This window comes from Capra hircus, chromosome 20 (assembly GCF_001704415.2).
Source record: "Capra hircus breed San Clemente chromosome 20, ASM170441v1, whole genome shotgun sequence".
Taxonomy (NCBI): Eukaryota; Metazoa; Chordata; class Mammalia; order Artiodactyla; family Bovidae; genus Capra; species Capra hircus.
In genome coordinates this window covers 4491976-4517015 of record NC_030827.1, presented here as the reverse complement: position 1 = coordinate 4517015, position 25040 = coordinate 4491976, and the positions used below count along the sequence as shown (strand labels likewise).

Sequence of the window (25040 nt, the reverse complement as noted above, 5' to 3'; positions counted from 1 at the left end):
ACAATCTGGGGGGTGAAGGAGAGTGATGTGGTAAGTGGAAGTGCATACATGAACATGTTCTCATCCACCCAGCCAGTCCAGTCTCTGTCTTTCGGTTGGTGCACTTAATCCATTTACATTTAAGGCAATTATTGATATGTATGATCCTATTACCATTTTCTTAATTGTTTTGGGTTTATTTTTTGTAGGTTTTTTCCTTCTCTTGCATTTCCTGCCTAGAGGGGTTCCTTTAGCATTGGGTGTGAAACTGGTTTGGTGGTGCTGAATTCTCTTAACTTTTGCTTCTCTGTAAAGATTTTGATTTCTCTGTCAAATCTGAACAAGAGTTTTGCTGGGTAGAATACTCTTGGTTGTAGGTTCTTCCCTTTTATCACTTTAAATATATCACGCCATTCCTTTCTGGCTTTTAGAGTTTCTGTTGAGAAATCAGCTGATAATCTTATGGGAGTTCCCTTGTATGTTACCTGTTGTTTTTCCCTTGTTGCTTTTGATACTTTATTTTTGTGAGTTTGACTAGTATGTGTCTCAGTGTGTTCTTCCTTAGGTTTGACCCTGCAGGACTCTGCACGTCCTGGACTTGGTTGAATATTTCCTTTCCCACGTTAGGGAGGTTTTCAGCTACTATCTCTTCAGATATTTTCTCAGGTCCTTTCTCTCTCTCTTCTTCTGAGACCTCTATAATGCAAACGTTCGTGTTTAATGTTGGCCCGGAGGTCTCTTAGGCTGTCTTCATTTCTCTTCATTCTTTCCTCCCTATCCTGTTCTGCTGCAGCGCTTTCCACCGTTCTGTCCTCCACGTCATTTATCCGTGCTTCTGCCTCAGTTTTTCTGCTAGGGATTCCTTCCAGTGTATTATCTATCTCCGGCTGTTCTTCAGTTCTTCTGGGTCTTTGGTAAACATCTCTTGCGTCTTCTCCTTTCTTTTTCCGAGATCCTGGACCATCTGCGCTATCATTATTCTGACTTGTTTTTCTGGGAGGTTGCTCATCTCCACCTCATTCAGTTGTTTTTCTAGGGTTTTATCTTGTCTCTTCCTCTGGGGACATAATCCTCTTCATTTTCATTTTGATTACCTTTCTGTGATATAGTTTTCATTCTGGCAGCTACAGGATTGTGGTTCTTCTTGCTTACTCTGTCTGCCCTCTGGTGGATGAGGCTTGTGTAAGCTTCCTGATGGGAGAGACTACTGCTAAGTCACTTCAGCCGTGTCCGACTCTGTGCGACCCCATAGATGGCAGCCCACCAGGCTCCCCCGTGCCTGGGATTCTCCAGGCAAGAACACTGGAGTGGGTTGCCATTTCCTCTCCAGTGCATGAAAGTGAAAAGTGAAAGTGAAGTCGCTCAGTCGTGTCCGACCCTCAGCGACCCCATGGACTGCAGCCTTCCAGGCTCCTCCGTCCATGGGATTTTCCAGGCAAGAGTACTGGAGTGGGGTGCCATTGAGAGACCAGCGATGCGAAAAACTGGGTCTTGCTCTGGTGGACAGGGAAGTCCTCAGTTAAACTGTAACACAATTGTCTGTTGATGAGTGGAGCTTTGCTCCCTCCCTGTTAGTTGTTTGGTGTGAGGCGACCCAGCCCTGGAGTCTATGGGCTCTATAGTAGGGTTAATGGTGACATCCAAGAGGGCTCATGCCAAGGGGCACCTCCCAGGACTGCTGCTGCTAGTGTCCCAGTCCCCACAGCGAGCCACCGCCACTGTCAACCCGTGCCTCCGCAGGAGAGCCTCCGACATTAGCAGGTGGGTCTGGCTCAGTGTCTTATGGGGTCACTGCTCCTTTCCCCTGGGTCCTGGTGTGCACAAGACTTTGTGCCAAGACTGGAGTCTGTGTAAGCCCTGTGGTCAAGTCCCACTGGCCTGCAGTCAGATTCCCTGGGGATTCCTATTACCTTTGCTGTATCCCCAAGCGGGGACGCCTGCTGGGGGGCTCAGAACCTCACGACACTGGTAGGATTTCTTCGGTAGAACTGTCCTCCATTGTGTGGTGGCCCACCTAGTGGGCATGGAGTTTGATTTTATTATGATTGTGATTTTATTATGACTCTGTCCCTCCTGCTGTCTCACTGTGGCTTCTCCTTCGTCTGTGGATGTGGGGGTATGTTTTTTTTGTGGGTCCTAGCATCCTCCTGTCAACTGTCCAACAGCTAGCTGTGACTTGGGTGCTCTCACGGGAGATGAGTGCATGTCCTTCGACTCCCCATCTTGAACCAGTCTTCATGCCAGCTGGGTTTCTGTCACTTGCAACCAAGAACTCTGACGAGTACCGCTGGTTCTCCGTATTTTCAGGCTCTGCATCTGTGAATTCAACCAGCCTCAGATGGAAAGTATTTGAAACCAGAATTTCAGAAAATTTCCAAAAAGCAGAACTTGAATTTGTTGCACTGGCAGCATTTAAATAGCATATGCATTGTGTTAGGTATTATAAGTACTCCAGAGATGATTTAAAGTATACGGAGGGTGTGCCCAGGTCAAATGCAAATACTACACTGTTCTATATAAGTGACTTGGGCATCTGTGGGTAGCCCAAGGTGGGGTGGTGGTGGTCCTGGAGCCAGTTCTGTGAGCAAAGAATGATGAGGGGCAACTATAAACCCTAGTTGTTGGTTATTAGGGTTGTTTCTAGTTTTTCACTACTATAAATAATGCTGTAATGACCATCCTTAAATATGGAGCTTATCCTCAATAAGAATTAGTTCCTGAGGATATTTTCTTAGGAGTTACTAAGCAAAAGGTTTGAATATGCTCAGGGGTCTATAGACATTTTGCAAATTATTTTCTCAAGGCTGGCGATGATTTGTATCCCTCACCTCCACTCCCTGACAATGTAGGTAACTGTGATTTTTTAAAACAGTCCTGAAGAGACTTTCTTTTTTAACAAGCCAAAGTTGTATTTGTTTTTTTTTTTTAAACAGGAAAATTGTTAATATAAAACAAATAAAAACAGACAAAAATAGAAACACACAACACGCAAAAGCACAACACACAGGACCAGCGCAAACCCTTCCCAACCCACTGCCCTCAGGTTTTGAAACCTTTATTACAGATCCCCAAAGATTAGTCTGTATTGGAGAGGTCACAGTATTGAATCAGAAAAATAAGAAAAACACATGTTTTAAAAGGTCTGTACACAGGTAGTGGAGGGGTGGGGTGGGGAACATACACTTCTTCACGCCAACATCAAACACACAAGGCAGAAGCTTCAGTGATTGCCACAGATCTCTAGAACACCACCATGTATGCTAGTTCCTGGCCCACTTTTTAAAGTTGCTCTTAAACGAGGGTTAAAAGTGCACAGACACTTTCATAAGGCACAGACAGATTGTGGTACAAGTCATCTCGTTAGAAAGACGGTGAGACAATTAGACACGGAGAGAGGCCCCGTGTTCCTGAGCCAGAGCCTCTCTGCCAGAGCCAGGGCAGAGATTGAGCGGTGGAAGGAGTCTGCCTCTCATTTGCCAACTCTGTACACTCCTATTCTGGAAATGACTGCGGGTTCCCTGGCCACTTGGGGACTGATCTCCAGCCACCAGTCCCAAGGCCTGAAAGCAGCAGGTACCTCTCTCCCCACGTCTCCCTCCCTGGCAAGGCCTGAGGGCGATCATTAGTTGGTGGGGCCCTGAACGGTTCTTCCAAAGGCCATTTCAGCAGAAGTTTGCTGCCTGTAAGGTGCCTGGCATTCCTAATGCAGAGAAGGGTTTTTGAAGTGTGCAGGGGTCTCTGGGTCTGGAAAGCAGTTGTGTACTGACCAAGATAGACCCCCGAGGCAACAGAAGGGGCAAGAGAGCCCTCGAACTCTGCCCCAAATGTCTCATGTTGCCCATCCTCTGATGTCAGAGCTGGGCTCCCGTCCCTCGGCCGGTCCTCCTTGCACTTCACAGGCAGCAGGCGCTCAGCACATGTTCACTGAATGACTGTGCGCATGTATACATGATGTTTTACCAGATCCTTGAACACTCATAACCGGATCTCTGGACTACTCAGGAAACCTTTAATGAGTACCTACTATGTGCCATCACAGGACCCAGTGCTGGACGGGCCAAATACACGTCTACAAACCTGTCCACCTCCTGCTCTGTGCCACGAGCTGCCCGTAGGCTTGTCTTTAGACCCAGTTCCCGTCCCTGTGTCCAGAACACAGGCCACGCTGACCAGGAGTTGTGGATGGCTGAAAAAGTCTTGCTACATTTCAGGGAGCAGTGCCCCAGGTAGCTAAATCCCAGAAGACTCCCAGGCTGAAAATGGGCTAGACAAAGGAGTTTGTCTTGACTCGGAAACAGCCAGATTTCTCTGGTGGCACCAGATCACAACAAAGGGGGCATCTTCCAGTCTCCCCTCCCCACTCCCCAGGGGGCCCTGCTTAACAGGGTGGTGGTCACAGGGCCCAGGAAGGTGAATGGGACAAGGCTCTCCCCCAGGCTGCCCAGATGGGTGCCTGTGTGTAATAGCAAGAGGCCAGGAGAAGGTGGCAGTGGGCAGATGAGCCTAAAAGAAAGGACGTGAGTCTTCCCAGGCTTCGGGTGGCAAAGAGGCGTCAGTCTGGGGCTGGAACCCTCACACAGGGGCATGTGCCCAGCTCTCTCTAGGGGCTGCCCAGGTGAATTTCAAGAAAGAAAACTCAAGCAATTTCTTGAGCTTTCTGGACCTGGGGAGAGGCAGTAGAGAGCGTGGGGTTCAGCACCAGGCACCACCAGGCTTGAAGCCCAGTCCTGCCACCTCCTGCTTCACTTCGTGGACCTCAGTTTTCTCACCTGCCAAATGGGGGCAATAGCAGATTCCACTGATTCTAAAGAACACAGCTTTTCTACATAACATGTCTGAATAAAATGAATTGTATAGCTGTGGCACCTTACAGTTAAAATTGGCAGTGTTTTTCCCTTAGTGGCACACAGAATGGTGTTTTATAATTGGTGGTGTTTTCAATATAGTATGAAGACCTGCCTTGCAGGATTGACATAGGGAAGCACCTCTCCAGCGCCGTGCAGGGCACATAGGGCTGCCAAATAAAGGAGCATGGTTCCCGTCCCTTTACTCCTGCCCCTTCTCCAGACAGAACCTAGAGGGCAGTGTGGGCAGCTTCTCTGCAGTGCTGAATAAATCAGTTTAGAGGAAATGTCTAAACTGGAAATGTCTGGTTTTGAAAAGATAAACACCCCTTTAATTCCTCTTGGAAACGGGGATGCTACTAATAGCGGCTGCACAGTGAGTTACACAGGCCACGAGCTCCCTCCTTCCCAGGTGACAAGTCACCAGGCACGTGTCCTGGTCTGCCCTGGGTCCAGGCCCCAGGTTCCTGGATTCCTGGCTGTGGCTGCACTGAGCCTGGCTGGAACCCGAGGTGACAGGAGAGAGGCACTGGCTGCAGAGACTTCTGGGGCTTGTGACTGTGGTTCAGTCCAGCCAGGGGAGCTGCTGCCTGGAGAACACCAGCCCAGGGGGGTGATTAGCCTTCTCTCCTGGGGCCTGTGCATGGCTTTGCCCACACCCAACACGAGGGGGAAGAGAATTCTGCTGGCCGCTGAGCACTGCCTAGGTTTGCAAACTCTTAATTTGGCAAATGGTGAGGTGTCAGTTGCTCCCCTGAAGGTTCTGCTGTGAAATTAAAATCTGGGTGTAGTTCCCAAGTTCATGAGGGGAAAAAAAAAACAATCAGGGATTCCTGCAGGGGCAAGAGGAGGATTTCTGAAGCTGAGAGCAGGTCAGAATACCAGGTGAAGAAGCAGATAGTCCAAGACCCAGAGCACCACAAGGGCATGGACTGACTGGCCTCAGGAGACTTGATCTACAGAAGGGGCCTCCAGACACCCAGCAAAATGTGTCATATGAACGCATAAACTCTGAAAGTCCTCCTTTGCTTGTCTGCCTCAATAGATGAACAGATTAGGAACTGGACTAAAAATACCTGTTCTTCACAAGGTATCTTGGACTTTGTAGAATGTTGTGCTGGTCCTCCCAAAAGCTCCGGAGTGGGCAGGTACTAGGTTTCTTCTTAGACAGATCAGGAAGTGAGAAATACAGAGGCTCAGGGCCCTCTAAAGATACAGCACAAGACAGGGAGAAGGTGGGGCCCAGAACTGGGGCCCAGATGGGAACTGCAGGCCGGCCAACTCGTCAACCCAGGCGTGGTCTGGGAGTCTGCAGAGATGGGCCCGGGCAGGGGTGAGCGGGTAAGGGAGGGGAAGCAGGGCCAGGGGCCTAGAAAATGCCCAACAAATTGCCCTGGGGAGGGGGAGAGTCGCAAGGTCAGCATTTTCAGAGAGTGTCTCAGTTCCTAGCTAACATCCTAATGATCAGTTAACATCTCAGTAATCAGCAGGGGAAGATGAACTGAGAATCAGAACAAAGATGGTGGCAAAGCCACGCTTCCTCCCTCTACTTGGCAGCAGGTCACCTTGGTGATGCTCACAGCTGCTGGCGAATGCCAGGCCTAGCATTTCAGCAGGAAATGTGGAGAGCTGAGGAGTGGCCCTTTCCAACCCCAGGGGGCTCACTGGAGTCTAGGATTCTTTCCCTCCCCCAGGAAAAGGGGACCTGCTGTTTTATTTTCCTGCAGATGGTGACGGTGGTACAGACTGAAAGCATTTATGGGTGGAGTCAAGGGGTGTAGTACTTATTATTAGGTGGTCTGGGGGTGGAGGGGTGACAAGGCTTCTAGAGGGGACACCACCCAGAGCTCTGGCCCCAGCACCCGTCAAAACTGCTCTCCGAGCCTGAGAGACTGAGTTACTTACTAAAAAAGCAAATTGTTCTTTTAGGTTCTCCACCCACCTACCCCCTGCCCCCCTCTAAGGAGCTGCCGCTTTGGAGCTGTAAACAATGAGCTATTTTTCCCTCGCCTTAGAAAATCTGAGTGTCCCTTTCCTATACCATCCGTGGGAGTTCTGTTTAGGTGCAGGTTCCGTATATTCAAAACCAGCTGACGTCATAGCCCCAGAAAGTGAACAGCTTCTTGTCCCGCTGCCGTCTGGGCTCCAGATTGCACATTCCTTAGTGTTAAATAGCCTCCCAGAGCCAGGATCCCTGGGTAAATACCAGTGGGCTTCTCTCAGTCATTCTCAGCCCGCCCCCTCTCGCACACACACTCAACCAACCCCAGCAGAAGGCATTGCACACGGGACAGTTTCCCAGCTGAGACCACCGGGGGACGGCCTTTTGGGGGCACAGCACTTTCAGGCCAGAAGCAACCCTCACTTGAACTCGGGCCCCCGGGGGCCTCATCTCCATGACTGTCACGCCGTGCCCACCACTGCAGGGTGGCGGGCGAGATGGCAGTGCCCTTGGGCTCCCTGGCGGCCATGGTGGTTGCCTGGCCCAGGGGGTGGGCTTCAGAAAGCTGGCCTTGCTCTGGCCACGGCCCGTGGGTGGGCCAGGCTACGGCCTGTAGGTCTTAATGACGTCCTTGATGGGCCGCCGGCAGATGGGGCAGCAGGCCCGGGCCTGCCTCTTGAGCCGCAGGCCACAGCCGTGGCACAGACACATGTGTCCGCACGTGTAGATGACCGTGTCCACCTCGCCGTCGAAGCACACGGTGCACTCGCTGCTCTTGCCGCCCCCCAGCTCCGGCGGGGAGGACATGGGCGACACCGGTGGGCTCAGCGGGGAGCTGGGTGCCGTCACTGCAGGGAGGGAGAACAGGCAGACCTCAACTCGCGGTTCCCAGGTGGGCTCTGCTGGGCAACCCCACGAGGGCAGAGCTTCTGTGCCAGAACCCAAGGGGGATAACTCTGGGAGACGTGGAGTTCAGGTTTCCTCCTTCTCCTATGCTCCTACCCCCAAGCAGCCAGCACAGCAATCACCCTCTGGAACGCCACATCCAGATGTTTCTCCTCCCTCCAGGAGAGGATGCGGGGCTGGGGGCAAGGTCCGGAAGGGCTGGCACAGCCACCAGTGCAGCCCATCTCCCTGCTCCCCCGAGGGGCCACACGTCCTTACCCAGGGATGACTCAGACGCTGAGGAGGACTGGTTGACACTGAAGGCCATGTCGGAGTCGCTGTCATCCTGGGAGCCGCTGAGGGACCCTGACGGGGATGTGGTCGCAGGGCTGGACTGCAGGGTTCCTGAGATCAAAGAGAATCCATCAGGGACGTGGGAGGTGGGCTCTGCTCTGCTAGTCCCTGGCTCTTTACTGCTTTGCACCTTCACTTCCTCATGGATCTAATGGAGAACAAGAGCTACTGTGTAGGATTCTGCTAAGAATTGATGGCATCGTACAAGTCGGGTAGACATCTGGTCTGTGTCTGCCTGACCTCCATTCCTGTTTCAGAAACAGCACTGGAATTTTGTTGGAGGTACTACTTCACCCTCATGCGCACGATCCAGGCCAAGCCAATAAGAAAGAACTTCTACCCTTGGTCTCAGCGGTGGTTCAGGGAAAGTGGAAGTGAAAGTCACTCAGTCGTGTCTGAATCTTTGCAACCCCATGGACTATAGCCTGCCAGGCTTCTCTGTCCATGGAATTCTCCAGGCCAGAATACTGGAGTGAGTTGCCATTCCCTTCTCTAGGGAATCTTCCCAACCCAGGGATTGAACCAGGTCTCCCGCATTACAGGTGGATTCTTTACCATCTGATCCACCAGGGAAGCCCAGGAATACTGGAGTGGGTAGCCTATCCCTTCTCCAGCAGATCTTCCCGACCTGGGAATTGAACCAGGGTCTCCAGCATTGCAGGTGGATTCTTAACCAGTGAAGGGCACAAAACTCAAGCAAGGCCTGCAAGCCCAAATTCTGTGACTTTCACTAGCACCGATAGGAAAGAAGGGACCCATTCCATCGAGGGAAAAGCGTGGTGCTGTAGGGTGTGTCTGAGAGGGAAGCCAACACAGAGGGAAGGAGAGCTTAGAGATGGAAAGAGAAGTAGAATCCTGATGACATACTTTTAACACCTAGGTCCAGCTGTTCCTGAATCCATCCAATATACTCCCAGACTTCTAAGGTACGTGGGTACTCCCCAAATTCCTTTTGCTTACGGCACTGTGAGTGGGGTTTTGTTACTTGCAACTACAAGACTCCTGACTAGTGTTCAACGTGGATGGGTTTTCTTCCCTGAACTGCTGGTTCAGGAAATGATGGTTATTTCTGATGTGAAGAGACACGCCCCGTCCTGTGCCCTACTAGAGGACTGATGGGCAGATTACAGCACCAGGGCTGCTGTCAGATAGGGGTCAGGAGGGCAGGTCTCTGGCCTCCGAATGCTGCTCTCTCTTCTCCTCCTGACCACTCAAGGCTCATCCTGGTTCTCCTAGGGGTGCTGGGGAGAGGGAGAAGGACCCTAGGCTTAGTGCTTGCAAAGCCCCAGTGGGAACTTGGGCAACTTATTTCAGGATGAAATGATGACTATATCTGATGGTCCCTTAAACAAACCCCAAATCAACCAAATGACAACCACTGCCACCCTGTTCCTCCTCTGTCCTCAGTTAAACAGCATGTCACTGCTGTTACTAATGCTACTTACTAAACACGCTGCATATGGCAGGCACATGCTAAAAGCGCTGTATACATCATTTCATCCTCACAACCGCACGATGCGGGTCATCGCTCCCTTTCTACACGGAAGACATCTTCATGGATAATGATACTGGTTTTACAGGGGTATCAGGAGGATAAAACTGAATGACGTGACATATGAAGCGTTCATTATTTCTGTCACTGTTTGGACTTTCTAAAACTTGAAAACAGAGTTATGCTCTCTGGAAGCCTTCCCTGATCACCAGCCCGGCTCCACCAAGCTGGAGAAGCCCCTCTGCTGTAGTGAACATCACACCGTGCAAATCTCCATTTGGGTGCCACAGAGGATGTGAGGAGGTCCAAGGTCTGTAACCAGTCTTCTGCCCTGCCCATCTTGGGAGCTCACGGACTGGCCCATAGCTGGAGGCGGGGTGCACTGTGTGTTTATGTGTGGCATGAATGAACGCAAAACTCCATCTCAAAAGGTGGTGGGTCAAGCCTGCACCCTATTTTCTGTAGATGATGTTATTCTCATTTTCCTCTTTTAAATGTAGCTGTATTTTCTTTATCTCTGGCACGTAACATACTCTATATAATGTGAAAATATGCATATAATAAAGCATACTAATGGGGAAAAAAAATGCCAGGTCCTAACACCAGCGGGTTACTTGGGTTGGTATGCACAGGGTGTGGTCCAGGGATAGGCATCCGCAGGGCCCTGGTTAAAAATGCATCTTCTGGGGCCCCACCAGCACTGAATCGGAAACTCTAAGTGGAGGCCAGAAGGTTCTGCTAAGCGCTCAAGTCTGGGGGACTGCTGGCTGGCCTTCAGCGGCCGCAGGAGCGGCTACCTATCCAGCGGCGCCGGGTTTCCGGGGACGAGCCCCGCGCACGCGCAGTCGGGGACTCACCGAGGAGGCGCAGCTGGCCGGCGGCGCCGCCGCGCACGGCGAAGAAAGCCCAGAGCGCCTGCGTGGTGTCGACGCACAGCAGGCGGCCGCGCGGGCGCCCGTTGACGCCCAGGAGCACGTCGCCGCCGGGCCGCAGCGTGAAGCTGAGCGCGTCGCCGCCGCTCGGCACCGGCCCGGCGCGCGCCACCACCCAGTACTCCTTGCGGTCGATGAGCGCGTCGGGGTCCGCGGGCAGCTCGGCGGGCCGGAGTCCTCCCGGGTCGCACGACGTGATGCCGAAGGCCAGCGCGCCGGGCGCCGCCAGCCCCGGGCGGCCCACTTCCACGAAGAGGCTCTCGCCGGGCCGCAGTGGGCGCTCGGAGAAGACGAGGGTGCGGCCGCCGTCGGGGCGCGGCGCGCAGGCCACCTTGCGGTCGAGCGACAGGCTCACGTCGGGCCCGCGCGTCGCGTGGAAGCGCAGGTCGGCCTCGAGCAGCGCCGGCGACGACGAGGGCCGCTGGCGCTCGCGCGGCCCGCACGGGATGGCGGCGGCCGCGTGGTCGGCGGGGGCCGGGCCTGGGGCGCGGCCCAGCGCCAGGTGGCCCAGCTTGGCCACCACCTGGTTGTTCTCGAGCTCGTTGTTGTCGAAGTTGGCCGCGTCGTGGCTGCTGGGCGGCAGGCAGGCGCTGAAGCGGGCCTGGCCGAGGCGCGCGGGCGTCAGCGTGTCGGCGAACCCGCTCTCTGCACAAGGAGGGCAGAAGATGGGCGGTGAGCGCGAGCCCGCAGAGCAGGCCGTGACCTCCCCGCGCCCCACCCCGCCCGGCCCGCCGTTTCCTTCCCTGTTTCCTTCCTTATTTAAGATCTCCCGGAGCGTAGACTTGAATTAAGCATCGCCCCGAGAGCACTGGCATAATCGTATCTTTGGGATGGTGCGACCAGGCCCTTCCTCCCTTTTCCCTCCTCTTACCCGCATCCCTCCATCCTTTCCTCTCCCTCTTTACTCTCTTCTAGTTTCCACCTTTGCAGCTTCTCCTCCTCCCTACCCCCCCCCCACGCCCCGAAGATTTTGAAGATTTAGAGGGCGTTTAAAAATCACTACTCTCTGCCTCCCCAACGAGTACATAAGCTCTTAGGGAAGGAGCAAACCCTTTGAGTTTGTGGCCTTACTCTGACAGGGTGTTACTTTAAGTAAGCGCCTTTCCACAGATTCTCATTTAGTCTTCATGCTACCTCTGAGGTGTGTACCGTTCCCACCCACCATTCATTCAGCAAAGAAGGGAGCTGAAGCACAGAGGGGCTAGGGAACATGACCAGGGTCGCCCAGCAACCAGGTGACAAAGTCAGGACTGGACCCCGGGGCTGTCAAGTTCATTCTGCCTCTGAAAGAAGGCCTGTCCTCACTGCTGTGTCTGCAGCAGGGAGCACGATACTTGGGTGCTATTCGAACTTTTAATTTGTAAGGTTTCTGCAGGAAAGGGACTCATTTTATAGAACAGGACACCAAGGGGGAGTTTTTTAAAAGTCACAGTCATGAAGATATTTTTTTGAGTAACTTAGTAATATGAAAAAGTGCTCCTGATCTATATTAAGTAAAAAAGCAAATAAAAATAGTGTTTGTCATTCAGGTAATAGAGGTCTTCATGCTTTGGTAGATTACTTGTTGATCATCTCCCCACCTACACCGTGAGTCCCTGGAGGGCAGCGTCTGTGACCGTCTGTTTACCACCAAGTCTCAGGGCTTAGCAGAGTGCTTGGCAGATAGCCTTCATTATTATGTAGTATATTAGATGAGGAAGTGAATGAGATCTCTAGGTCTGACTGCCAGTCAATAACAGATATCAGGGAAAGAAAGAATTCGTTTGAAATTGTTTTTGTGATAAAAAGAATTCTTGTTAACAAGTAAATGAAGCAAGAAAAAGTGTTTTCTCAAACTTTTAAAATGGGACCACTCCAGCTAAGATTTTCTTAGTGTTCTGTCGTTTATATCATGGGAAAAAATATTTGTTTCTCTTTAGTTTTTCAAATATTAAATCATAACGTGAACATGATTTTCAAAAAGCATGCCCGAACCGCTGGTGAGAGCCTCATATGTTATTCCCTACCCTGACTCCCTCCATCACCAACTCAGTGGACGTGAGTTAGAGCACGCGCTGGGAGATGGTGAAGGGCAGGAAAGCCCAGTGTGCTGCAGTCCACGGGGTCGCAAGGAGTCAGACATGACTGAGGGACTGAACAACCCCCTCCACGTACAGGGCAGAGGCTGCACACTGGCCATCCAAGTTCTGATGCTGGTTCACAGACCTGTCTGGTTGGCCTACTGGTGCTCTCCCTTGGTTTTGTTTTTTAAACTTTTTGAAAAAAAATAAATGCATACAATTGATTATAGAAAACATACCTAATCATTGGTTCTTCCCCAGAGTCCACAGTTACCATTCATGACCAATATTGTTTCATTGATGCCCCCATCATTCTCCCTCCTATTACTAGTTTGAAGCAAATCCTAGACATGCCATTTTATCTTAAAGAAATTTCAGTATGTCTGTATCAAATTTAAAGACTTCTTGTCATATTGTGTGTGAGAATATGCTTTTTTCCCAGTTTGTTTGAATGAAGATCCAAATAAAATCCACTCATTGTCATTGGTCTCTTTTAAGCTATGGATGTCTCTTCTTTTTCCCCCTTCTGTTGGTTTGTTAAATCAACCTTGGTCTTTAAAAAAAAATTTTTTTTTTTTAAATTCATGGCCAAGACTTGTGAGTCAGGATATTTCACTTTAAACTGGATTTACAGCCTCTTTTGGAAAATCAGTTCTGGTAAAGCAAGGGTCTGGATTCCAGCATGTCACCAGTGGGTGAAAGCTTGCTCCCTTTCCCCATGGCCCTGAGCTGGCCCCTTCACCCATCTCGGCTACTTGCTTGGGCTCTGTGGACATCTGAGCTTGTCTTGTGTTGCAGGATGTTTCCCTGTAACATGAAGGAACAAGAACGATTTCAGTTTGGTCCTTAGTTTGGCGCTTGTGTCTCTGTGTCTGTCTGCACTACTATATGTGCGGAGGAAATCAAGGTCTAGAAAACAAAATGCTAATGGTTATTGTTTCTCAGGTGGGTAAGGCTATGAGGAATTGTCTTCAGATTTTTCTGTGTTTTCCAACTTTTCTACAGTAAACATGTATACTACAAAGTTTTATCATCAAAACCCCCGATATTTTTAAAAATCAAGTTTTCAATTAATATTTAACAATGTGGGAAAATGCCTGTGATACTGAACAACAAAGAATACTGAACTGTATGATTTGGTTCTAATTACGTGGGAGATGTGTGCATGGGATGCGCAGGAAGGGACGAAATACAGAGAGATTTGAGGGTGATTGTCTCTGGGTAGAAATTTGCTTCTTAAGAGTTTTCAGATGTTTTCATTTTTCTTTAATGAACAGATACTGATTTTCTGGGGCTTCCCTAGGAGCTGGTGGTAAAAAAAATCCACCTGTTAATGTAGGAGACATGGGTTTGATCCCTGGGTTGGGGAGATCCCCTGGAGAAGGAATTGGCAACCCGCTCCAGTATTCTTGCCTGGAGAGTCCCATGGACAGAGGATTGCACCTGTGGGTTACAGTCGCAAAGAGTTGGACATGACTTAATGCCTCAAACAACAAAGCAACTGATTTTGTAATCAGAAAAAAAACAAACAAACCCAAAATGAATAAGAGTAGACTAACACAAGCACTTTTTGCTTTTTTTTTGATAAAGCATTTAAAGACAAGTGGATGTTTCCGGGAGCCTGTTGGTGTAATGCATTTTCCCAGGGTTCCCTGCCCACCACAGTCATCCTGTGAGGCCATGCCCAAAGCTCTTCTTCCTTGCCCCTAACAGCTCCACAGAAGAACCCTTTCTTCAGTAGAGCACCCTAATTAAGATCATGGCTTGGAGATGGCTACACTTAGGTTCAAGTCTTGGCTTCAGCCCTTCCTGACTACGTGACTTTAGGTTAGTCACTTCACCTCTTGGAATCTCAACTTTCTCAGCTTAAAATGGAATAATGATGATACCTGCCCTCCACACTCCTACCCATGGTGTTACAGAGATTAAATTAGATGCTTTTGTAGAGTCTAGCACAGCATGGCACAAAGTAAGTGCTCAAAAGCTGTTGATTATCATTATTCCTTCAACATTTACTAACAAAATGTATAGAGTGCTTGCCATGTGCCAAGCAGTGTGCTGGACCCTGGGCGAAGAGGACAACAAGCAGGCACGGAGCTCCCATTCCAGTGGGAGGGACAGACAGTAATGAAGCATCTGACAGAAAACTAACTCTTCTTCCCAACTCTGATGAGTGCTGCCATCACAGGTGAGAGCTGCCGTCTCATGATGCTCTGAAAAATGGGAACATGCCAGTAGGGGGTTTTGGAGACTCCGAGAGGCAAGGTGAGTTACTCCAAGTCCCGCATCCAGGCAGCGACAGAACTGGTATTCTCTGAGTGTTATCAAAGGTCAGAAGGGCCCGAGAAGGGGTCAGAACAGCTCTCTTGGAGCCAAGACACAAAGGCTGAGGGGAATGGTGGCTGGGGGTGGAGCGTGAGCATTCCAGAAGAAAGAACAGCGTGTGCGAAGTCAGAGGCAGTGCACGCTGGTCTGTTTTCCAGGCTAGCATCAGAGTGTGTGACAGCACCTCACCCCGGGCCTGGCACCCAGGAGTCCCTCAGAAAGGCTGGGTCTCCCTGCTTTATTCAGGGCGCTGTGTCCCCATCAAGCACTGTACCTGGGCGAGACAGGCCCAGGATGGCAGAGTGCTGGCTTACGCCTGACACGAGAATCTACCTATCAAAGATTCCCTGTGGAGCATCTGACAGGTGGCTACAGGCAGAAATCCAGCCACATCAAGAGACCACCAAGGAAGCTTATCAAAACTGCCTGGCTCTAACCTGTGACTCGACTCCAAACCCGCTCTCTGGACCTGGTGAAAGTATATACAGCCATTTACTTAAGCATCAGTCAGAAGCAACTCCATGCATTCATTATCCTTAGCAATCCTTAACCACTATCCCATGCAAGCACATTTCACAGTGGGAGAACACTGAGGCTTTGCGAGGTAGGGTGTTACTCAAGGTCACCTAGCCAGAGTTGATGGAAATGGGATTCCATCTCAGGCTATGTGACTCGTAAGCCAGGCTCCTTTATACTAGTAATACTGCCCCCAAATGTAGCTATCCTTGTTGTTCTTTGAGCTGCCCAGCACGAGGACTCAGTCCCAGGCCAGCTGGAGCTGTTGCCCCCAGGGGGCCTGATTTCCCTGAGGAAGCGTCCAACAGGCGCCCCTTCCCTCCACGATCATCCGCCAAGCACCGCCACAGAGCGGCAGTCCCTGTGCGGCACGTGGAGGCTGGACTAGCTGGGCTGGCGCCCTGACTTCACTCTCTAAACCACCTCCAGGCCTGCTTCTGGTCTGCGATGGAGTTCAGTTCCTCCCCTTCTTCCTGGCTTTCTCAGGTCAACCATGTCTGGGCCTAGCAGTAAAGCAGAATTTATGCCACGAGAGAAACTATCTTTGTGTGAAGATGAAAATGAGGACTGAAGAACCGGAGACAAGGGACCACCCCCCAGTCACTTCAGTGTGTCAGAAGGACCGCTTTGGGATGTGTCCTGGAGGCAGACGTGCCAGAACAGTCTCACAGAAGGGGTGCTGGATGAGAAATCGAGCATGACTCTTGAAGTCTGGACCGATTCACCAAGTGGGTGGTGCCATCCACGGTGACGGCTGTCTGAATGTGCTCTGTGTGGGAAGCCTCTTCAGACGCCAGGAGGAGATGTGAGTGGGCAGGCCAAGTCTGGAGTTCAAGGGCGGCGTTAGGGCTGGGAATGTGGATTTGGGAGCCAGCAGCTTAGACATGGGATTCAAGGGCCAATGACAAGCTCAGATCATCTGGAGAAAGGGGAGATAAAAAGAAATACTTTGCCGACAAAGGTCTGTCTAGTCAAAACTATGGTTTTTCCAGTAGCCATGTATGGATGTGAGAGTTGGACTATAAAGAAAGCTGCGCACCAAAGAATTGATACATTTGAACTGTGGTGTTGGAGAAGACTCTTGAGAGTCCCTTGGACTGCAAGGAGATCCAACCAGTCCATCCTAAAGGAAATCAGTCCTGAACGTTCATTGGAAGGACTGATGCTAAAGCTGCAACTCCAATACTTTGGCCACCTGATGCAAAGAACTGACTCATTGGAAAAGACTCTGATGCTGGGAAAGACTGAAGGTGGGAGAAAGGACCAACAGAGGATGAGATGGTTGGATGGCATCACCGACTCAATGGACATGAGTTTGAGCAAGCTCCGGCAGTTGGTGATGGACAGGGAGGCCTGGCATGCTCAGTCCATGTGGTCGCAAAGAGTCGGACACGACTGAGCAACTGAGCTGAACTGAAGTAGAAATGGCCTTGCCTCAGTTGTTAAACTCTACAGTTGTATATGCACTTTCCTCCATGCATATTTAAGTAAGAGGACACTTTAATAGTGAGAAGGAAAGAGAATGAAGAGGGCCTAGGACAGAATGCTGGGGCTTTCAGCAAGTGGGCCAAGGAGGAGAGGCCCAGGAGGTGGAAGGAGAACCAGGAGCTTTGGAGGCCTGGGGCCAGAAGCAGGGTGGTGAGGCGGGAGAGGTCACCTGGGGCAGGAGTGAGGCCTGGTGAGAGAATGGGGACGACCGCTCTGGGCTTGGCAGCACGAGGCCGAAGCCCGCGGAGCAGCGGGGACGGCTCTGCTGCAGCCAGATTTTGGTACACGAGGGAGACATTGCCTAAGATGGGAGAAGGGTTCCTGGCAGTCCACGAGCACTGGCTTCCCGTGTGTTACTGTGGCGGCTGGGAACACCTTTCTTCATGGCACCTGAGGGTGCCGTGGCCAGGAGGAGATGAAGTTGAAGGGCTAACACTGACCCAGCTGGGGCATGGGGTGAGTCAGGCCAGATCGGATCACTGATGACTGTGTGGGTAACTGGCAGAGATCAAGTGTTGAACCTCCTCGGTACCCATCCATTGCTGCACATACGACAAAGCCTGGGGAATATAAGCAGCTGTTTTTGGTTTAACTTCAAGAGAAAGCCTTGTTGGCAGAACCTAAAAATTACCGGCTGGTACCTGCCCCACTGTTTGAATGGACGATACACCAGCCTACGGACCCACCGTTTCTCGTCTCCCTCGGCTCCTAAGCAGGTTCAGCTTTACCCACGACTGCGGTCCTGTGCCAGTGCAGAAACAGCAGAAACGGTCTGGAAGCACAGCGATACGCAGTGTAGAACACACATGGTCGGAGAGGGTTTGGGGCTTGTCTCTTTCCCTGTTCTTAAAATTGCTAGCTGTACTTTCTATTGTTTGAATAGTAATTATGAGAAATCAGAGGGGGCTGTAAAGGTGATAATGGTTCATTTCCTTTGGGGTCTACTCATACTGTTTTGTACAATGTTAAAGAAAGTTGCTTTCTATTTGTGTCTTTTAAATTTCACATTCAACATTTTTTTTTTTTAATTAAATTTCACTGGGCTGAGCTGAAGCAGGGATCGGGAGGGGGCGGTATAGACAACACCTTTAAGGAAGTTTCGCTCTGAAGGAGAGCAGAGAAATGGTAGCAGCCAGTGGAAGAGATTGTCAAGGGCATTTTCTTTAAAGATGGGAGCTACCAGAACCCTATGTGTGCTCATGGGGATGGTTCTGTGGAGCGGGAGCGGGGGGCTGGAGAAATGGGTAAATGACCAGAGAATGTCCCTACACAGGCAGAGGGGACAGGAGCAGAGCTCCTTCCACCATGGGCGCGGGAGGGCAGGCAGCAGGCAGGGTGCCGGGGACCGAGACGGAGTGAGGATGTCGGGCACCGAGCCTGCGCTTTTCTGCATGCCTCCCAAAGGCGGCTGGACAGGTCGACAGACAGGCCTCGGCTGGTCCCTGGCAGTGCTGGCTGTGGCCTCAGCTTCCCCTTGCAGTGTGGGGAGCCCCACCCCCGCCTCACAGGCCTGTGGGGAGGACGGAGGGCAGAGCTGTAGAAAGAGTAACCGTGTGCCTCGCGCTGCACCCGGCACACAGTGGGCCTTCAGGGCCCCTAGCAGGACATGGCCACAGAGTGGCAATCCCACACCTGACGGGGAAAGAAGCCTTCATGCCAGCCTGCCAGGTAGAGGCCTGACTGTGGGGGCGGGGCTGGGCGCTGGGCTGGGCTGTTTGTAAAGGAAACTATACCGATGCCCATTGTTCTGAGCGGGTCCCCTTCAGGCCAGATGAAGCCAGCAGCAGCCGCCACCGCCAGCCTGATGCGGGTGCTCACAGGTCCCACGCCAAGGCACTTCTCTTCGTCCCGGGCCACACCCTATCACCCCATGGCCACTGGTGAGCTGGCAGGTCCCTGCCCCTCTTTGGGCCTCAGTTTCCTCATCTGCAGCATCTGGAGTGATGCACTCAGATCCGCAGGCCATGATTTAGATCGACAAGTTTGTCTTTATCACATAATTTGTTCATAAGCCTAACGAACAGATACTGACTCTGGAACCACCAACCGTTAGGTGACCTTGGCCAAGTTATCCATCCATGCTGGCTGTGCGGATGGGGACAAAACTGTTTCCTTTCTCACGGGGTTCTTGTGAGGACTGGAGGACATCACCAGGTAAAGCCCTCAGCATGGTGCCTGGGCTGAGTAGGTCCAGTAAGTTAACAGAAGGGCTCACCGCTTTCAAGGTCGGTTAATAACTCCCATATAAAGCCTTTGGAGAGCTGCTGTTACTGGCTTCTGGCATCCAGTCCCTGCTGCTTCTGGTCTCAGCACCAGCTTTTCTTTAGAGGGAACTTCTCCCCGCCCCGTTTCCGTTCAGTACCTTGAGCAGGGAGCCTTAACTTGGCCAGTCCCTCTGGCTCATCCCTCTGGCCACGGAGATCAGTGAGGCCAGATCTTGAGATCACAGCAGCTTTCCTGCTAGACTTGTTAAGTTCACGAGATATGGAACTGGTGGCCTTGCCCCCACCCCAAAGGGAAAGCCTGCTGGAGGATGACACAAAGACAGGAAAAGGGATAAAGGCAGGCCAATATTCTGGGTGCTATTCCTCGGGCCCCTGCATTGAGCCAGGCTAACAAGCAGCTGCTTCCTGGAATTTGCAGTCCATGAGACATTAATTCCCTTTATTTTTGCTTCAGTGAGATTGAACCAGTTTCCATCTCTTGAAAGCAAAGGTTTCTGAAGCCCAGTCTGTGATGCCATGGCCTTGGGCTGGTGGCCTATGTTCAGTCTGACCAGCATTCTGCCACTGGGCAGCGGCCCTGATGTGGACCACTCCCGAGCTGCCTGGAAGAGGGAGAGGGCCGCCCCAGGACAGCATGAGGCCTACACTCCAGAGCTCGGGGAAAGGGCTTCTTCAGAGGAAAAGGAGCCAGAAGAGGGGGGACAAGTGTGCATGACTTGGCTGAACCTTCCTCTCCTGGGTCCCAGAACTGCTCGACTCAGCAGAAAGTAATTTGCTCCTCTTTGGTCCAGAGGAGCATCCAGGGAAATCACAGGCTCTCAGGATAGACCACTCTGGGCCCCAGTAAGCCCATCCTGATCAGTGCCCCAGAGAATGTAACCCCAGCAGCCACAGGGCAGCCCTGGGGAAGAATGTTTCCAGTAATGCTGTCTGCACGGGGGCAACCCAGGTATCCATCAGTTAGGAAACACAGAACCAGACAGACACTGATAAATCTTAAAATGGGGCAAGTGAAAAAGGAAAACAGTAAGATCTTTAGCATGATGCCATCCACCTATGCATGCCAATCATACAAAATAGCTCTACGTATTTTTTAAAAATACATGCTCAAGGACTTACGCCAAACATCAAGAGTGGTGCTTATTTGGGCAGGGGAAAGTGTGAGTGGGAGTCGGGATTGGAGATGAAGCAGAAAAGTCAAAACAAGAGAAGGAGCTTGTGTGATGCTGCGATGCCCTGAGCTAGAGGTCTGAGGAACTCAACTCGGTACCAGAAAGGGAGGAGGAACAGGCGCTCGTGCAGAGAGGATCATTGTGATCACAGTCCTGGCTGCACCCGGGGATCACCCCAGGAGCCTAAAGAAGTCTGGATGCCCAGAGCCAACCCCCAGGTTCTGATCTAATTGGCCTGGGTGCAGCCTGGAAAGTGGAGTTCTGAGAGGCACGACCCCCACACCCCCCGACAGGTGACCTCAGTATGCAGCCAAGGCTGAGACCACCAAACTAAAGGGAGACACACCTGGCCTCTAATCCTGGCTCTGTCGCTCTCAAACCAAGATATTCCCTTCTCCAAGCCCTCGACTGCTCATCTAGAAGGGCCTCAGTTATTTCCTCCGCGAGGGGATCTTCCTGACCCAGGGATCAAAGGATCCTTGTCTCCTGCATTGCAGGTGGATTCTTTACCCACAGAGCCATCAAGGAAGTCTTTCTAACAGAAACCCATAGTGATGAGATAACAGACTCTGATTTCAGTACTTTTAGACCATGAAATTATTGTACTTTATGTCCAGGGTCTCCTAGTTTACAGTCTATGGGAACCTGAATAGAATTTGTATCCTACTGTTGTGTAAAAATGTATAAATCTTAATTATGTTGACTTGGTTCATGGTGCTTTTCAGGCCTACTATATCCTTCTGCTTTCCTGCATATTCATCCTATTAATTTTTGAGAGCTTGATACTGAAACTCCAACTAAAAATCTTAATTTATCTACTTAAAAAATAATTGTAATATATAGTAGAACTATAAAAATAAATAAATAGGGGCTAAGTCACCCTATCTTGAGGAAAGACTGAACATCACAAGAAGGGGAACCTCAGGGTCCGGCCACAGAGAGGCGGTGCTCTCGGCTATAGTTGGACCCCCTTGCAGGATGCTGGGCTGAAAGCACAATTCCAGCATGTGAAAGAAACAGGCAAGGACTACGAATCCCTTTTTATTTCTGAGACTTAATTTTGGCTCAAGATCCAGGGTGAATACAGGGCACCCCCATTCCATCAGATGAGAAGGACACTTCCCAGGTGAGGGCTGCCAGATAAAGTATAGGAAGCAAAGTTACATTTGAATTTCAGATAAACAACACATTCTTCTCTACCGAGTTTTCTGTAATAAACTATATGGGGAAAGAATCTGAAAAAGGATGGATATATGTATAACTGAATCACTTTGCTGTACACGTGTTGTAAATGAACTATATTCCAATACAAAATAAAAATTAAAAAACCAAATTCTAAGTATGCCCCCCAAATTGCATGGATATACTTAAGGCAATTATTCATCGTTTTTCTGAAATTCAAGTGTAACTGGGCATCCTAAACCCGACAGCCTTACCCAGAGGCTGCTGTAGCTTGCTGGTGTTGAGGCTGTATCCAGTGGGACCCGAGAGAGGCGAGGGAGGGACAGATGGACATTGCTGCACTTGAGTCATGTCTGACTCTTTGTGACCCCGCAGACTGTAGCCCGCCAGGCTCCCCCGTCTATGGGATTGTCCCTGCAAGAGGACTGGAGTGGGCTGCCACTTCCCTCACCAGGGGATCTCTGGACCTGGGGTTTGGACCTGTGTCTCCCGCTCTGCAGGTAGATCCTTCGCTGCGAGCGCCGCCTGAGCCGGGGATGAGGGGTCCCTATTCTGGAGTCTCACAGCTAAGACTTTAAAGGAACTGTGTTAACCTTCTTGTTCCTCATGAGAAAAAGGAGGCCAGAGCCTCCTCTTATTTATCCAGGCGGTACAGTGGACACCACCTTCAGAAGCCCAGTTCTTCCAGGAATTGGGAGGGAGGGACCCCACTTACGGTGGGATTCCTGTGGTTTTTGCGCTGTGCTGGCAACAGCTGAGTACCTACTGCCCGGACTCAAACCATACAGAATCTTGACTACTTTGCCTCCTTATTTTTATTATAACTTTTTTTTCTGATTATAAATCATTGTTGATAACTTGGGAGAGGAAAAAAAAAAGAAAATAAAAACACCCATAACCCCTTCACCCTGATATAACCAACGTCAATTTGCTCTCTCCCTGGGAAGGAAACATTTATTGAGCCTTGATCACATGTCAGTAAGTTCTCCATTATCTCATATAACCTTCAGAAAGGAAAATAACTTTATTGCCCTTTCTGCTTGTAAAAGCAATATCAGCCCTTTCCATATATATTAAAAAGATAACTCAGAGAGGTATAAAGAAGGAAGTGAGATTCACCTATGCTCCCTTCCCCCTTGGATGGCATTCTTTCCGATCTCATCTTCCCTCCCGCATGTCATTGTGAACATTGTCCCACAACACCAGTGCTGGGTGCTCCGCGTCAGCTGCCCATCGTGGGCACCACTGGCAGATTAGAAAACGGAGGCTCCCATCTGCCCCCTGACGCTGGTGCTCCACGGGCCCTCTCCTTTCCTCCCAGGGGCGTGGGGTGCTGGAGAGGCTCAGTAAAGGCAGGGAGGAGAGGGTCCACGACTCCTCACACGTCTGTTCAGTTCATTAAGTCATCAGGAGAGGCTGCTTCCAATTTGTTTTTTTTTTTTTTTTTTAAATCCTAATCCACTTGTGCTGATTATGGAGTGGCTGTGATTTCTCAGATGGTACCAAGACTTGGGCTGTCTGAAGGAGTAGGTGAATGAGGCCCGATTGTCTCCCTGCTCCATAGGAATAAAGAGCTTCAAAAAAGAGTGGTCTAGAGTGGGGTCTAGACAGGGGATCTAGAGGAGGTTTTTAGAAACCTGCATTTCCTGCAGGTAAAATACCAGAACCTTCCATGGAAAAGAGCATGGGGAACTCAGTTAAAATGCCCGAGTAAGGCCCCAGCTTGGAGGATGGGTAGCTACTTATACTTTGGTCTGCCTAAGCCTGGATTTCAGACATATGCCTCAGCGCCTGTGCAGACGGGCAGAGATTCTCATTTCTTAGCTATTATTTCTTGAGCGCCTTCCATGAGCCAGGCTTCACGCAGCATCCCTTTCATACACCATCTCATACATCCTGCCAACACTCCCATGAGGTAGGTACTATCATGAACTCATTTTACAGATGAAGAGACTGAGGCACAGAGAGGTTTGGTCACCTAGCCAAGGCCACACAGCTGGCAAGTGGAGAGCCAGGTGTGCAGCAGAGATCCATGTGACTCCCACCCCTCTCCTCCTAGCTGCTCGGTTCTGCTGCCTTTCTTCTTCTGGGGAGTTGGGAGCCCGAATGCATGCATCTCCCCTCCCTGCCCAGTGGTGGTGTGGGCAGTGCCGGGGGCAGCAAGGAGCCCGGGGGCAGCGAGGAGCCCAGGGCCAGGGTTTTCCCTCAGGATGCAGGGCTGAAAGACCAGAAACTGCCCAGATATTCAGATACACAAAATGTACTCCATCCAAATCAAGGCATACTCCTGGGCAATGAAGAAGGAACACATTTCTGATACAGTAACAACATGGATGAATCTCAAAGACCTTGTGCTGAGATTAAGGGGCCAGACACAAATGCATATACTGCAAGGTTCCATTTATGTGACGCTCAAGTAGTGGTGCAACAGTCTATGGTGTGGCTGCCCCGGTGGGGAGGGGGCTGCCTTAAAGGGGCAGGCAGCAACTTGGCTTATGGTGTACTGTGTATGCTGCTGCTGCTGCTGCTAAGTTGCTTCAGTCGTGTCCAACTCTATGCGACCCCACAGACTGGACTATGCAGCCCACCAGGCTCCCCCATCCCTGGGATTCTCCAGGCAAGAACACTGGCGGGGGTTGCCATTTCCTTCTTCAATGCATGAAAGTGAAAAGTGAAAGTGAAGTTGCTCAGTTGTGTCCGACTCAGCGACCCCATGGACTGCAGCCTACTAGACTCCTCCATCCATGAGATTTTCCAGGCAGGAGTACTGGAGTGGTGTGCCATTGTATAACTCCATCAAAACTCAAACTTTAGATCTGTGCATTCACCGCAGATAAATACATATCGGGTTGTGTCCCCTGAGAAACCTACTCTCCTTTTTCTCCCCCAGAAGTGGAGGCTGGGCTGCTCACGTGCAACCTGAGTTCAAGAGCTAATGTCACAAAGAGAAAGCAGGCCAAGAGCTGGGGGGAGGATGGGAGTGGCAGCTTAATGGGTATGGATTTCTCTTTGCAGTGATGAAAATGTTTTGGAACTAAACAGAGGTGATGGTTGCCAAACCTGCATGACGAATGCCACGAAACTGGACACTTTACTTTTGTGTTACGGGAATTTTACCTCCATTTTTAAAAAAACCTTTAAAAAGAGAGAGAGACCCCGGACCCCGCCCCCCCCAAAAAAAGAGAGAGAAATGGGGTCTTAAGGGCAACAGACTTGTATCCCGTGAGTTCTCACCACCAGGACTTCAGCATTAGTCACTCCTCCTCTGTTGGAGCCGGGGCCACACTTACCTGCCTGAGCATCCCCAGTGGGCCCTGACCCCCTTAACCACGGACCTTGAGATGATACTTACTGTCCACTGCCTGGGCAGTGTAGGGGCTGGAAGATTAGGTCATGGGTTTGATTGCTGAGTGAGGAAGTGCATTGTGAGTGAATGAGCAAGCAAATGCATAAACAGGTCTGTGAATGAGTGAGCAAAAGAATAAATGCTTGCATGAAGGAATGAATGAGCAAGTGACCAAGGGAGTGAAGGGACACACACGGAACGGAGGAAAGAATGAGCGCGAGTGAGCACACCGCTGGGTGAAGGAGCAAGTGAAGGGGCCTGGGCCGGGCGTGGACTCTGGGCCACACCCGTGTGGACT

The 25040-nt window shown here is 50.8% G+C and overlaps 1 protein-coding gene across 1 annotated transcript in view; it reads right to left on the bottom strand.

Annotated features, from left to right (window-relative positions):
* Positions 2868-25040, bottom strand: part of NEURL1B (neuralized E3 ubiquitin protein ligase 1B) — a 44885-nt gene continuing 22712 nt past the window's right edge. The window contains exons 3-5 of the mRNA XM_018065684.1: positions 10354-11073; positions 7930-8055; positions 2868-7613 (exon numbers count right to left, since the gene is read on the bottom strand). Coding sequence (XP_017921173.1) covers positions 7369-7613; positions 7930-8055; positions 10354-11073 — 1091 coding nt within the window. The 3' untranslated portion in view covers positions 2868-7368. The remainder of the gene's footprint in view (positions 7614-7929; positions 8056-10353; positions 11074-25040) is intronic.